Source organism: Hemibagrus wyckioides, linkage group LG28 (genome assembly GCF_019097595.1).
Source record: "Hemibagrus wyckioides isolate EC202008001 linkage group LG28, SWU_Hwy_1.0, whole genome shotgun sequence".
Classification (NCBI taxonomy): domain Eukaryota; kingdom Metazoa; phylum Chordata; class Actinopteri; order Siluriformes; family Bagridae; genus Hemibagrus; species Hemibagrus wyckioides.
The window spans coordinates 15,048,845-15,064,213 of NC_080737.1; the positions used below are offsets into that span (position 1 = coordinate 15,048,845).

Below are 15,369 nucleotides of genomic sequence, written 5' to 3' on the forward strand. Positions count from 1 at the left end.
AAGGTTTAGGAGTGTGTTTATGGGAATTTTTGACCATTCCACTAGAAGCGCATTTGTGAGGTCAGGCACTGATGCTGGACGAGAAGTTCTGGCTCGCAGTCTCCGCTCTAATTCATCCCAAAGGTGTTCTATCAGGTTGAGGTCAGGACTCTGTGAAGTTCCTCCACACCAAACTCCCTCATCCATGTCTTTATGGACCTTGCTTTGTGCACTGGTGTGCAGTCATGTTGGAACAGGAAGGGGTCATCCCCAAACTACTTCCCACAAAGTTGGGAGCATGAAATTGTCCAAAATGTCTTGGTATGAAGCTGAAGCATTAAGAGTTCCTTTCACTGGATCTAAAGGGCCGAGCCCAACACCTGAATTCAATCATTTCTAGGGGTTCAAGATCATTATAGGTCAAAGTCATAGCTCTTTCACTAACAAACCACAAAAGATCACTATTATTTTGAATTGGTTGCTTGATATCCAATATCGGTTTACATCACAGGAGTCTCTAATGTCACCGCTTTGTGACAGCAGCATGGGAATAAGGGCTTTCTACTTCCTCTGTAAAATGACTAGCGGCGATTTAGTTTCGTCTCAGTACCTTCAAGCTTTATTAGGAACATCTTTACCCCTGCTCATTCATGCAATTATCCAATCAGCTGATCATGTAGCAGCAGCACAACATGTAACATTTTTCAGATACAATGGTGTGAAAAACAAACGACATCCAGCGAGTGGAAGATCTGTGGGTGGAAACATCTTGTGTATGAAAGATGAACAGTCAGAAAATGCCTAGATACTGTATGTTTAAGCTTTCAGGAAGCCTGTGGTAAAAAAAATTTCAACTCTTTACAACCGTGGTGAAAAGAAAAGCATCTCAGAAAGCACTTCAAACCTTCTGGTGGATGAGCTACAACTACAGTTCACTCCTGTCAAGGCAAGAACAGGAATCTACAGTCAACACAGAATCAAGCAAAATCGAGGGATCTTTCCATCTTCATCTGCCACATTATTGGTTGATTTGTTTCTTACATGAATAAATAGGTGTACAAGTGTTCCTAATAAAGTGGACCATACATCAGAACCTCATATATAACCAAGGGTGAATCAATTGATAAACCTTTTTTTTTTTTTTTTTTTAACTATGCATCGGTAATCGCAAAGTATAGCCTAGAATTTTTCTACATATTCTACAAGTTTAATGCCAGAGTTCCAACGCAAGTGTTTGGATCCCTGAAATCAAACACAGACCGATTTGTCTAATTTACAAAGATCAGGCATAACATTATGACCACTGGCAGGCACCGTGAACACCACTGATGATCTCATCATGGCACCTGTTAGTGGGTGGGATATATTAGGCAGCAAGTGAACATTTTGTCCTCAAAGTTGATGTGTTAGAAGCAGAAAAAATGGGCAAGCGTAAGGATTCGAGCGAGTTTGACAGGGGCCAAATTGTGATGGCTAGACGAGTGGATCAGAGTATCTTCAAAACTGCAGCTCTTGTGGGGTGTTCCCGGTCTGCAGTGGTCAGTATCTATCAAAAGTGGTCCAAGGAAGGAACAGTGGTGAACCGATGACAGGGTCATGCGCAGTCAAGACTCACTGATGCACATGGGGAGAGGAGGGTGATCCGATCCAACAGACGAGCTACTGTTGCTCAAATTGCTGAAGAAGTTAATACTGGTTCTGATAGAAAGGAGTCAGAATACACAGTGCATGATGGGTCAAGACTGTTTTGGCAGCAAAAGGGGGACCAACACAATATCAGGCAGGTGGTCATAATGTTATGCCTGATCAGTGTATGTTGCGCTTGCACAGTTTTCATTGGACTCATCCTTCTGTATGTGTGTGAATAAACAACATGAACAAACATTTCTTACTCAGGATGTCATTGGAGCAGCTAATCATAGCGATAAATGTCCTGCATGCTTTGAAATGACCAAATCTGCCAGCTGTATATAATGTGCATTATAAAGACACCACTGAAGAACAAGAATAAAAATTATTATTCTTCTGCTAATTGCTTTAGTTAACAGAAAGCACGAATACAATAGTAGTCACTGATAGAACATAAGAAATAAGTAACCATGTCCTAATAATGTGAACGAGCAGATCTAGCGCTTCTACAGAATCGGACAATACAAAAAAAATAAAATAAAATAAAAAACAATAAAAGGAGAAAACTGTCAGCACTGCATTTATGTCTTCTGACATGGAGAGAAATAAGTGAAAAAAAAACTTAGGTTTGATAATCAGTCTGATCTAGTGATGTATTTAAAAAAAAAAAAGAGAGAGAGAGAGAGAAACAATGACATTACAGAGCTAAATGATCCTCGTGTATATAATGGCTTATTCCATTTCTCCAGCTCTGTGAATCAACACATTCACTTGATCTGTCCTTAGTTATGAACTCTTATACAGAAGCGGTTCATGCTGAAGCTGAAGTCTTAGTTCACTTGTCTCCAGGGTACGAAATGTCTCTGTAGCTGCCTCGGCACGTCACTCCACCACCAGCTCAAAGCACTCCGCCTCCTCAAACTCGGCATTCATCTTTGCGGCTAGTATGTCCAGCTCTGACATCTGAAGAGGAGAGCAAAATCAAAAGCATGAACATTAGGCTAGCTCTAGATAACGATTTGCACCACAGCGTGGACGAATGTTTGATTAGTCGGATGGTTTTGAATGATAATTTTCTGTAACTACGAGGCAAATGATTGGTTTAAATTAATGCACTTGTTTTAAGATGATGCTTCTTACCCCTCCATTGCACTAGCACTTAAGGTCGACACTCCACATAAACGGACCTTTAATAATTTGTATCGTGAATATGGTGAAACTTTTTTGTAAGGAGACATGTATTTATAGTCACCGGTGTCAGAAATAAAGCTGTAACCAAGTTTTAAAAAGGAAATCTTTAGGATGTTGGGCTTTGTATTGTACTAAGCATGCAAATTTGCTGTAAATGTTATGATCATGTAGGAGTCCTTCCCTCACCTTTATCTGTTGAACCCTCTTCCTCCGTGCGTTCTTCTTCACCAGGCAAACCCCAGGAATGTTCAGATCGGGCTCTGGGGTGTTGGCAACAGTGTCGTCAGCCGCTGAGAGGTTGAAGGATCCGACGCACATGGAGGAAGAGGCTCCTCTGGACACGTCGGCTTTACGGATCACCTCTGGCGTCTGGAGCCTCTCGAACCCGAACAGAGTCTCTCTGCGGGTGGGGGACGAGGCAGATTGAGGCTTGGGGCTCTCGAACGAGCGGTCGCCCATGCTCAGGCGGCTGTAGGAGCGGCGGACTTTGCTGGACCACACAGGGTCCTGCTCGGGTTGTGCTGTATGGGGAGAGGGTGACACAGAGGCCTGGATGGTCGAGAGGACGGTGGGTTTGGACACGGTGGTCTCGGCTTGGGGTGGACTTGAGACTTTGGACCTTTTTCTAGAGTCACCGGATAGTCTTTTCTCCACATTTTCCTTATTAAGCTCGGATGTGGCCTGTGAAAAGGTTAGAGCAAAATTAATGAAATATTGCTATATAAATCAATCATCGCTACTAATTTTTTTTTTTTAATAATATTCACCTGGATTTTCCTTGGGACAATCTTCCTCACAGTGATCGATCGTTTGACAGGAACACGTGGAGCCTTGGGGATAAAACAGTAGCAGATTTGAGTGTCCACAGCACAGTGGACAATTTCCACACACAATATTTCTGTTAATCAGATTTACTCTCATCTCCAACACTGACAGCCTTCTCTCACCTCAGCTTTAGGAGGCACGTTTTCATTCGTAGACAGCCGGGCTGATCTCCGGCATGGTGGACTGCCTCCATCGGAGTCTAGAAAATCAAACATTAGATTTACATTAGGGAGGGGGAGAGGCCGAGAGAGAGTTGAAGCAGTGAAAACACTATAGTCCAAAGTGTTCTCTAGCACAGGGGTTGTGAACCTGTTCTGGAAATAAAACTGAACTGAAGTGGACTGGTTTAAATTACAGCGTTAAGAGCTTTGGGTAACTGATCAGGAGGTTGTGGGTTCGAATCCCGCTGCTGCCAAACTACCCTTTTTGGGTTCTTGAGCAAAAACGTCATCTGTTCAGCTGTAATGCAAGTAGGTTTTAGGTGAAAGCGTCTGCCTTTCATCCGAATGATTTTTCTGTATTAAATCCATCATGGAAAGTGACTCTACATCTTAATTATCCATACAAAAAGACATCAAGAGCGATGTGAACTCTTGAGAGAACTACTACTAACAGACAGTTTCTGTTTATATTTACCCAGAACCCGGAGGGAGCACTAACTTATGCACTCAGCTGAAAACATAAGCGAGATAGCTGTCAGTAAATGAGACTTCGTGAGTTTCTGCATTTTCTGCATTTGCGTCGATTTGCTGAAAACCATGGGCCGTACGGAACACGTTAAATCCGCGGCCGTCTAGCTAGCGTTAGCCTAGCTTCATGAAACTAGTAACAACGAGAACTTGATCTGGATGATCTGGTAGGTTTGCTCCAAATTTGAACCAGCTTCCAAAACCAGCACACAATCAGATTTATTTTGTTCCACAAAAAAAAAACTAATAAATCTACTACTTACCTCGGTGTCGGTTGTTGTTTTTGCTCGTCTGTCCGCCGGATGTTGCTCGCGGTGTTCGGCTGCTCATCTTACAAAGCAAATAAGTCCGTGTAGCTAACAAGTACACTTCGACATTCACTACAAACAAACGCACAGATAAGTCACTAAACGTTAAAGATAGATAATGTTATCTTAAATCAGAGTGATTTGTAGAAAACCACGATAATCGGAAGCGCTAAATCCAGTTCAGTTCGCGGCAGCCTTTCAAAATTGCCCGCCTTAACCAAAATGGCGGAAGAAGGGGGCGGGGCTACGATTGTTCAACCTATTATAATGTTTCTTTATTTATTAAAAATTTATCTCGACAAGAATTAACAGCTCGAACAAATATTATATAGTATATCATTATTTAGTATATATTTAAGCTTTTATCATGTTTATCTTTACACAACTCTAAATATACGGCACTTTTTAAGTTTAATTGCTTTCTTTAATTGTTTTAATCAGGATTATTTTTTTTTTTAAAGAATAATAAAACTTAGCATCCTTAATTCTTACATGTAAGAATTTGCATTGATGTATGTGCAATCTAGCTTTTATTTAATACATCTGTTATTAAATATATCCAGCTACAACTACTATTATTTTTTCTAACTATTTTAAATGAGTATTGAAATCAAATGAGATGTTGAAGAGATTTGTCATAATTACAATTAAAAAAGAAAACATAATAAGGTAGCAATATTTATTTTACAGTTTCTCGACAGACGGCGATGTTTACAGGTTTTGTTTTATTGAATACAAAACTTTAGATTACAACGAAGGCAAATACATTCATATTGCAGGGAGAGATTACCATGAAGGGCTCAACACAATATTACCAAATATATATATATATATATATATCTATATATATATATATATATATATATATATATATATATATATATATATATATATATATATATTCACAAATAAAATAAAATATTTTAGCAAATGAAAGAAGAAACATAGACAAAAATGAAATCATAACTTAAAATGAATATAAATAGAAAAATAACAGTTAATATCATAAAAGATCATATAATATGAAGAGATCAAACAACTTCATTGCATTTCTTCCTCTCATTTTGGCTAGGGCTTTAGAAAAGTGTTTCTGAATAAAGTAAAGAGTGGAGGGGATTTAAAGAATCTGCTTTTATGAATGAAATGTCTTGCCAATAATATAGTGTTATTAATCAGGTACAATTGAACATAGCAGTCTTTGGGTATCCCATATAAAATAAGGTGAAAGCAAAACCATCAGCAACCCCCTCTTTATCCAACAACCAGTCCTATACATGGTCTCCAAAAAAATATTGGAGAAATTGCATAAGAAAAATACATGCTCGGTGTCTTCATAATGGCTATTGCAGAAAGAACAGGGGACAATTTCTATGTTACTTTTTTTTATGTTATTTAGTAATTTATTTGAGGGGTATATATATATATATATATATATATATATATATATATATATATATATATATATATATATATATATATATATATTCCATATAATATTTTGAAGTGTAATACTTTTTGCTTTAGGAGGAACAGGAAAACTTAAGTAAGCTGTTCTAAAGTATTTTGGCGAGGTTCACGTGTTTGACGTGCCGCTGTCAATATGTGACGTCATCACCGCGCGACTATAGCGGAAGAGACGTGGCAAGAAAATATCCTTTCCGGAAGAAAATGTTACTCCACTATGAAGCTAAGTAACTAGGCTGGCACATTTTATACAGTAGAGAGACGATCGATTTGTAGTGATTCAATCCCTGAAATCCCGGTAAGTAAGAATGTTTTTTGATGGCTAAATGTCAAAGAGATTTCTGACAGCTTGTGTGAAAACGTGTAGTTTACATGTAGCTAGCTACTAGCTAGCAGTGCTAATAGGTGTTGTGTTATAACGCTGCATCACGTTAGGTTGTGTTGTAAGGGTCTGAATTTAAGATCGCTGTCTTTGGGGATGTACTATCAGTCTGTCTATTCTAAAGTCGTCTCTATCTGAACGCTTTTCGATGGCACCGTGATGGGTGTGTTTGTGCGCAGTTTGACAGGCAGACCATGGGTCTGTGTAAGTGTCCGAAGAGGAAGGTGACGAACCTGTTCTGCTTCGAGCATCGGGTCAATGTGTGTGAACACTGCCTGGTGTCCAATCACAGCAAGGTTGGTCATGTCATTTCCCCTTTGATCACGTATGAACTACATATCAGCTGCTTTGAATTGACACTCTCTTCTTTCCTGTACAGTGTATCGTCCAATCCTACCTGCAATGGCTCCAGGACAGCGACTACAATCCTAACTGCACTCTGTGTAACCAGCCTCTAAATTCCCAGGAAACTGTGAGATTAGTGTGCTATGGTGAGTCACTCCAGGAATGACAGTTTCTGTATGAATGTACCAACGTGTCAGAAATCACAAAGGTATAAATGTTGAGGGTGGAGAGTATCAGGATAACCGGATGCTGGATGAAATTCTGGTCTTCAGTTTTGTTCGGTACATGCTGAGAAAGATTCTTCAAGGGTTCCGCAAGAAGCTGGTTTCCTATTATTTTGAGAGTACATTTATTCAGTATATATACTTTATTATCTTTTTGTTTTTACGTTCTACTTTAGCACTTGTTTGAACAAGTAATGTCACTGTACTAGAAGCTCTCTGTTGTAGAGTTTTACTTTAAACGACATCAGGAAAAGCAAAGAACCATTAAAAGATTTAGATTTGTTTCGATTTCTCCCCATAGTCCCAAATCATCAGTTTTGATTTTGATTTCATACAAATGTAGAATTCATTTAAAATTGCCCATTTTGTTTTATACATATTATCTGCAATATAAACATTCATAAAAATATTCATGGAAATATGGCATCATATTAAATTTTTGGGGATCGTCTTTTATTCTGTGCTTCCTACCCAGTCCACTCATTTTATTTTTCATCTTTTTAGTAGTTGTTTATGATTTGGTTTTCAAATATTGCTCTGATTTTAGTCCAACCTAAAAATGGGTCTGGACAGAACACAAGGAAGAAAATTGCTTGTATGCTGTAACAATGCCTTTAATTATGCTTATGAGAAAAAAAAAAACACAAAACAAAATCTGATCTTCTGATAATTACCAGGCTGTGAAATAGAAATCTAAACAATCTCTTGTCAGATCACGCTGTGTCAGGTGGCTGATCTTTTTCTTTTCATGTCAGATTTGTTCCACTGGTCCTGCCTGAATGAACTGGCATCACGCCTGCCCCTGTACACGGCTCCAGCGGGTTACCAGTGTCCAACATGCCAGGGACCTGTTTTTCCTCCCTCCAACCTCGCCAGCCCCGTGGCTGACATGCTGAAAACGCAACTGTCCTCAGTGAACTGGGCACGAGCAGGACTGGGCCTTCCACTGGTGAGTAGCAGGGTGAGCCATGGGGCAGATTTATAGTAAACGTGTATGGGGGAAAAAGTCAAATGATATTGTTTGAGTTTAAAGAGAGAATTCTGGTCAGGACACAATGTAAATATTGTAAGGAATTGATTATTTATTATCGTTAAGTTAAATGCAAGATGTTTCTGCTTTCTGCTTTCATTGTTCAGGTGGAAGACCAGCCTGTGGTGGAAGAAACCACAGCACACGATGTGACTGATTATACAGACTGGACCTTCGATGGTGAGTCCAGCATACTTTTATTTAATAAAAATCAATACACTAAAGCTTTGACTCGCTTCATATTCTTTGTATATTAACGTCTCGTTAATCTGATCCCCAGCACCTTCTGCCGAATCGTCCATGTCTGCCCCGTCACACTCTTATCCTCTAGAACCAACAGTCACTTCAGCCTGTTCCCATCAGGACTTGGGGCACGGTCACAGCCACGGGCATGGTCACAGCCACAGCCACGGGCACGGTCACAGCCATGGGCATGGTCACAGCCACAGCCACAATAATGGAGGATTGGGGGTACAAGAGCACTCCGTCATCGACATGATCACAGCCACTGCACCGGATACTATCGTCATAAACAAAGGTACAAAATAATCTGTATTTGATGTCAATGACAGGAAAATGGACAACTGGACATACAAGTTCATTTTGATTAACTAGAAACAGATAGAATCTGCTTATTTCATTGTGTATTAACAAGACGTACAAAACTAATGGGTTATTGTATATGATATGATGTATACAAACATCACAAAAATATATCTTTTTGTGTGGGCATAATGATTTATTAGTAATTTAATTCATTCAGTATATCATTACTAATGTCTGCAGCACAAAAAGCTATTTAAAAATTACACCAATCAGCCATAAAATTGTAAACACTGCCAGGTGAAGTGAATTTGAGCGAGTTTGACAAGGGCCAAATTGTGATGGCTAGACGAATGGATCAGAGCATCTTCAAAACTGTGAGCATCAGAACTGGACCATGCAATGGAAGAAGGTGGCCCCGGTTTGATGAATCACGTTTTCTTTTACATCACATGGATGGCCGGGTGCGTGTGTGTCGCTTACCTGGGGAACACATGGCACCAGCATGCACTATGGGGAAAAAGGCAAGTCAGCAGAGGCAGTGTCATGCTTTGGGCAATGTTCTGCTGGGAAACCTTGTGTCCTGCCATCCATGTGGATGTTACTCTCACACTTTGATACTTTTATGGAAACAGTATTCCCTGATGACTGTGGCCTCTTTCAGCAAGATAATGCACCGTGCCACAAAGCAAAAATGCTTCAGGAATGGTTTGATGAGCACAACAACAAGTTTAAGGTGTTGACTTGGCCTCTGAATTCTGAGCATCTGTGGAATGTGCTGGACCAACAAGTCCGATCCATGGAGGCCGCACCTCGCAGGACTTAAAGGATCTCCTGCTAACATCTTGGTGCCAGATACCACAGCACAACTTCTAGAACAAAAGTGGGACCAACCAGTATTAGGCAGGCGGCCATAAAGATAATTGGGCACGTTATCACTGAAATTTCTAATGTGTCTTCTTCTATCTTTCCTCCTAGCTTCTTCACCTAGGAAGGTGTATGACACTCGAGAATCAGGCCACGCTTCAGCCACTCAGATCGACTTTGATGATGATAAGTATCGGCGGAGACCAGCACTCAGCTGGTTCGCACAGATCCTGAAGTGAGTCTCCTCACACTTCAGCTTCCTTTTTAAAAACTCAGTCACAGTTATCACACATTTTCTGTCTTATGTTCATTCCTATGTTTGATATGAACATTACCTGAAGGTCTGCATAATTATTTTATTTATTTATTTCTATCATGCTGCTGCTACATGATTAGCTGATTAGATAACTGTATGAATGTGTGTGTGTTGGCGGTGAGGTGGTTTGATTCCCACCCTCGCCATGTGTGTGTGTGGAGTTAGCATGTTTTGACCTTGCCTTTGAGGTTTCCTCCAGGTACTCAGGTTTCCTCGTCCAGTCCAAAGACATTGGCATTGTAGGCTGATTAACATCTCTAAATTGTCCGTAGTGTGTGTGTGTGCACCCTGCCTTGTGCCCCATATCTCCTGGGATAGGCTCCAGGTTCCCCGCAACCCAGTAAGCAATGTAGGGGATGGATGGATAGTTAGATGGATGGATGGATGGATGGATGAATGAACGTGTGCGTAGGCATACAGGTGTTAATTGTAGTTATTAGTGTAATTGGGTTCTCCAGAGTTTTCAACCTTGACATGATTATAGTCCATTGAAATGCACTTCCCCTTCAGGATGTGTCTTCAGAAGCAGGTTTTCCCAGTCTTCAAACCGGGAAAGCCCGTTCTAGACATCCGAGAAGGCATATTTGCCTCAGATATATCACATATTTGACAATTTTGTCTTGTCCTTTGAGTCAAGACAAAAGACCTCTGAGTCTTATCTATAGTTTGTGTCATTCTTCTTCTTGCCAGGAACCGCTTAGGCCCTAAGAGAAGGTCGTTCACACTAAAGCAGAGGATCTTCATGCTCCTTATCCTGGGAGTGATCGGCTTCTTCACCCTCATCATCATCATGGCCAAGCTGGGCCGGGCTTCTGCTGACGAAGACCCTAACCTGGACCCCTTGTTCAACCCTAACATCAGAGTGGGCAACATGTGAACTGAGTGCGGCTCCTGTAGTAGAAAACGAGCAGGAAGAGCAGCGTGACTGTCCTGAAGGGCCGGGACCAATGCGTAAAATGCCTGTTCTTATTGTGGGAATGATGATAATCCAGTCATTGTTGAAAAGTCTCCTGCTTAAATTGACCAGTCGTCCATTTGAATTAACGTCGGGAAGGCACTCTGGATGTTTAGAGCATATTTAATACTTTGCAGCGCGTTCGTGTCTGTGTGAACGCGGTAATTGGATAGGTGTGAGTGTTTTTATTGGGAAAGAGAAAGCAATATGATTCATTTACATACTAAAACAAAACCGTAGAATTTGAGTGTTTGCAGATTCCACGGTATCAGATACCAAAGCTGTTCTTTGCAGCTCCAAATAGAAACGAGTGACACCAGTGAGATAAAGGGGTGTGTGTGTGTGTTGTACGCAATCATCAATATGGTTCATGCCATGTTTCCGAGTGAAGACTAGGTTCAAAAATGACACATGCATTTTTCTGACTAAATAACCCGGTTAAACATCATCCAATCTGTCCACGTGTTCAATCTGTATATTCCAAAATGTGTAGTTTATTCTGTAAAGTATGTTCAGATTCCGATTGGAATCCGAATACAGTCCACAGGGTTGATCTTCGGTCTATAACCTGAAGATCGTCCAGTTACTTTTGTTTGTATATCTGATCACACTTTAAATGAGGGTTCTCTTAACTGATGTTATTTAAGGCATTATCTAACACCAAGAAAACTTGACACTCGTATATAGGCAATTGATTGATTTATTTATTTTTTTCCTTTTAAACAAAAGCAAAACGGTTGAATTAACAAATATAAGTAGCATCAATGAGCAAAAAATCAAGCACGTAATAATAATCACCACATACCAGTAGCAAATGTTTGCGATTATTCATTGAAAAGGTTTAGTTTTAATAGTTATTCACCGAGAACTGCTGTGTGAGAATTTTTGATCATAGTAAGTGGACTTTTAGTCATGGATTGAATAAAACCTGTGAATGCTGGTTTCTCATGTAAGGAATTTAAATGATACTTTAATAGAAATGGCCTTTATTTGTCACACACACACACACACACACATATATATATATATATATATAACAGCACAGTGAAATTCTTTCTTTGCACATCCCATCCTTGGAGGTTGTGGTCAGAGCACAGGGTCAGCCATGATACAGCACCCTGGGAGCAGAGAAGGGCCTTGCTCAAGGACCCAACAGTGGCAACTTGGCAGTGCTTGGGCTTGAACACCTGATCATCCGGTCAATGACCCAGAGCCTTAACCACTTGAGCCGCCACCACCACCCCCTTTTAATGATTGTATGTTGTGTAACAGCCAGAAGAAGAGTTTGTTCACTTACATTCGAGCAGAAAGAAAGAAAGAACCAGAAAGCCCTGAAGACTTTGCTGTGGTGGAAAAGCTCCTGGGGTTTACAAAACACTGACGCTGCAGACTCCTTCCATAACTGTTATATAAACGTCTCACAGAAACCTCACCACGTGATTAGACACTTTTCTTTGTTATAATGTTTATTACATTTTGCCTGATATTATTTTAAGCTTTAGCAGGTTTATCCAAGTAATCAACACTTCTGACCAATCAGATTCGAGGATGTGGTAGCATGTTAACTAATGCAGTAAATAATTTTAGGTAAAGGAACCTGAATGTAAAGCGTTAATGTAAAATCTGTTCAGTCAGGTTTCTTCTGTTCCTGGCTTTTTGCTTTTAGAAGGATCTTCCTATAGAAACACTATGATTCGAAATTCTTTGGTAGTAACTCAAGTTTGGGCAAGATGACATTTGTACAGTATTCATCTCTGATAGATAAATGATTGAGCTAACAGGATATTTTTTTTTTGCTCTGTTCATGCCAAACTCTATTAAATTATGAACTTTATAAAATGCTTTTTTTTCCCCCTTGTCATCCAGGTCACTGAGAATAGCTCATAACATACACTCAATCAACCCACTCTTCACTCTCATGCACACATGGCAGAGAGGCAGGAAACAAGCCTGGGGTGTTAGGCAAAGACTAACATTTATGCCATAATGCCTCTCTTATCGTACAATAGAGCACAGTGGAATTCTTTTCTTTACATATCCCCACTGAGGAAGTTCGGGTCAGAGCACAGGGGCAGCTATAATACAGCACCCCCTGGAGCAGGGAGGGTTAAGGGCCTTGCTCAGTTGCCCAACAGTGGAGCATGGTGGTGGTGGTGCTGGGGCTTGAACCCTGATCAACAACCCAGAGCCTTAACCACTGCAAGCATTACTTATCCCAAGCATTTTTTAATATGTAATAGACCTATTTATAAACATATATTTCTACATGTAGATACATGTTAAGACTGCCAAGAATTAATTAGCACATTGTTTTATAGATTATATTTATAACCAAATGGGTAGAAATCAGTTACTGGTAAAATTTGAGTCAAAAAACACGATTGTGTTAAAATATGAAATACCTTTATCACTAAGAAAGGAGTTCAAGGTCTTTGTAAAGTGCACAGCACTAGAAACTATTCTAGTAAAAGAAATACAAGAGGAAATTTGAAAACAAAGGAGTCAAGAGTATTGCAAAATGAAATCTTTATTGACCATTGTACAGAAAATCTGAGGAAAAAAAATATAGGATACACACAATTTCACTTTAAGGCGCTAGGATCAAGGATCAAACCATTTTGTGCAACATGCATCTGCTCTACTATACCCAACTCAATTTAAACAAAACTGTAGTGTTAAAACCATGTGTTCACTATGGACAAAAATTCCTAAATCTTCAACACTGTTGGTCCCCCTTTTGCTTCCAAAACAGCCCTGACCCGTCGAGGCATGGACTCCACTAGATTTCTGACGGTGTCCTGTGGAATCTGGCACCAAGATGTTAGCAGCAGATCCTTCAAGTCCTCCAAATTGTGAGGTGGGGCCTCCATGGATCGGATTTGTTTGTGCAGCAAATCCCACAGATGCTCAATTGGATTGAGATCTGGTGAATTTGGAGGCCAAGTCAACACCTCAAACTCGTTGTTGTGCTCATCAAACCATTCCTGAACCATTTTTGCTTTGTGAGATGGCACGTTATTCTGCTGGAAGAGGCCACAGCCATCAGGGAATACCGTTTCCATGAAAGGGTGTACATGGTCTGCAACAATGCTTAGGTATGTGGTAGGTGTTAAAGTAACATCCACATGAATGGCAGGACCCAAGGTTTCCCAGCAGAGCATTGCCCAAAGCATGACACTGCCTCCACTGGCTTCCGTTCTTCCCATAGTGCATCCTGGTGCCATGTGTTCCCCAGGTAAGCGACGGACACGAACCCTGCCATCCACGTGATTTAAAAGAAAACGCGATTCATCAGACCAGGCCACCTTCTTCCATTGTTCGGTGGTCCAGTTCTGATGCTCACGTGCCCATTGTTGGCGCTTTTGGCGGTGCTCAGGGGTCAGCATGGGCACCCCGACTGGTCTACGACTATACAGCCCCATACGCAACAAACTGCGATGCACGGTGTATGCCGACACCTTTCTTTCAGAACCAGCATTAACTTCATCAGCAATTTGCGCAACAGTAGCTCGTCTGTTGGATTGGACCACACGGGCCAGCCTTCGCTCCCCACGTACATCAATGAGCCTTGGTCGCCCATGACCCTGTCGTCGGTTCACCACTGCTCCTTCCTTAGCCCACTTTTGATAGATACTGACCACTGCAGACCGGGAACACCCCACAAAAGCTGCGGTTTTGGAGATGCTCCAATTCAGTCGTCTAGCCATCACAATTCGGCCCTTGTCAAACTCACTCAAATCCTTACGCTTACCCATTTTGCCTGCTTCTACAATCAAGCTTTGTGGACAAAATGTTCACTTGCTGCCTAATATATCCCACCCACTAACAGGTGCCATGATGAGATGGTGTTATTCACTTCACCTGTCAGTGATCATTATTTTATGCCTAACATGGCACCAATCACATTGAAGAGCTCCACATGCACCTGAAAGCAAAAAATAATTCAGCATTAGATACGGCACGAGTGTCGCTCAAGACTCACTGAAAAAAAATTGTCTCAATCTGATAGCAGGCACAAGAAACTACAATCCCTGATGCCAGCTTCAGTATGACAGAATAATGTGCCTCCTTAGATTACACACACAGGCACAGTAAACTCTGTGTGTGCCAATATGAGGAGGATGAATATGCAATAAAAGTAAAGTTTAATACTTACTGATTGAACTGTCCATGATGCAAATCACTCACCTGAAGGATATAACGAAAAAGGTTAGAAAACAAATCGGTCACAAAAAGAATTTGCAAGACTACTGAACACATTTCTGATCAATTAAATCAATTTAAAGCATCGAAGCTCCATGCATCTGCAGTAGACACGTGGCAAAGATGTTCCAGTGATTGAGGATAGGACCAGCTGATGGGAACATGCTGGTACCGAAGACATAGCACTGGGAATATTATTCCTCCATACATACACACACGAGTACTGAGCAAACTACGTGCATGCCAAGAAAGGAGGTTTAATGCATTGGTTTGGACCAAGTTTCATTTAGATTTTAGAAATTACTGCAAGAAAATGGCACTACAAGACAAAATGGCGCCCATGAGGGCCAGATTCTATATAGCTATATAGATTCAGGCCCTGAAAACACCATGCAATCTCAGATACATTTGGATATAGA

The 15,369-nt window shown here is 40.6% G+C and overlaps 2 protein-coding genes and 1 non-coding gene across 3 annotated transcripts; 1 reads left to right on the forward strand and 2 right to left on the reverse strand.

The window, feature by feature from the left end:
* Positions 1-549: 549 nt before the first annotated feature.
* On the reverse strand, positions 550-4,862 carry cdca5 (cell division cycle associated 5). The gene is made up of 5 exons (XM_058382483.1): positions 4,577-4,862; positions 3,747-3,823; positions 3,567-3,629; positions 2,986-3,480; positions 550-2,571 (listed from the first exon to the last, which is right to left on the reverse strand). The coding sequence occupies exons 1-5, from the start codon at positions 4,641-4,643 to the stop codon at positions 2,491-2,493; spliced, it is 783 nt and encodes a 260-aa protein (XP_058238466.1). The 5' UTR covers positions 4,644-4,862; the 3' UTR covers positions 550-2,490.
* Positions 4,863-6,233: 1,371 nt separating this feature from the next.
* zfpl1 (zinc finger protein-like 1) lies at positions 6,234-11,692 on the forward strand. Its single transcript, XM_058383739.1, has 8 exons — positions 6,234-6,383; positions 6,647-6,763; positions 6,847-6,958; positions 7,792-7,985; positions 8,174-8,246; positions 8,347-8,604; positions 9,588-9,711; positions 10,483-11,692. The coding sequence occupies exons 2-8, from the start codon at positions 6,662-6,664 to the stop codon at positions 10,667-10,669; spliced, it is 1,050 nt and encodes a 349-aa protein (XP_058239722.1). The 5' UTR covers positions 6,234-6,383; positions 6,647-6,661; the 3' UTR covers positions 10,670-11,692.
* Positions 11,693-15,071: 3,379 nt separating this feature from the next.
* On the reverse strand, positions 15,072-15,206 carry LOC131348797 (small nucleolar RNA SNORA57). The gene has a single exon (XR_009203983.1). It is a non-coding gene; the product is annotated as a small nucleolar RNA SNORA57 (small nucleolar RNA).
* Positions 15,207-15,369: the final 163 nt, after the last annotated feature.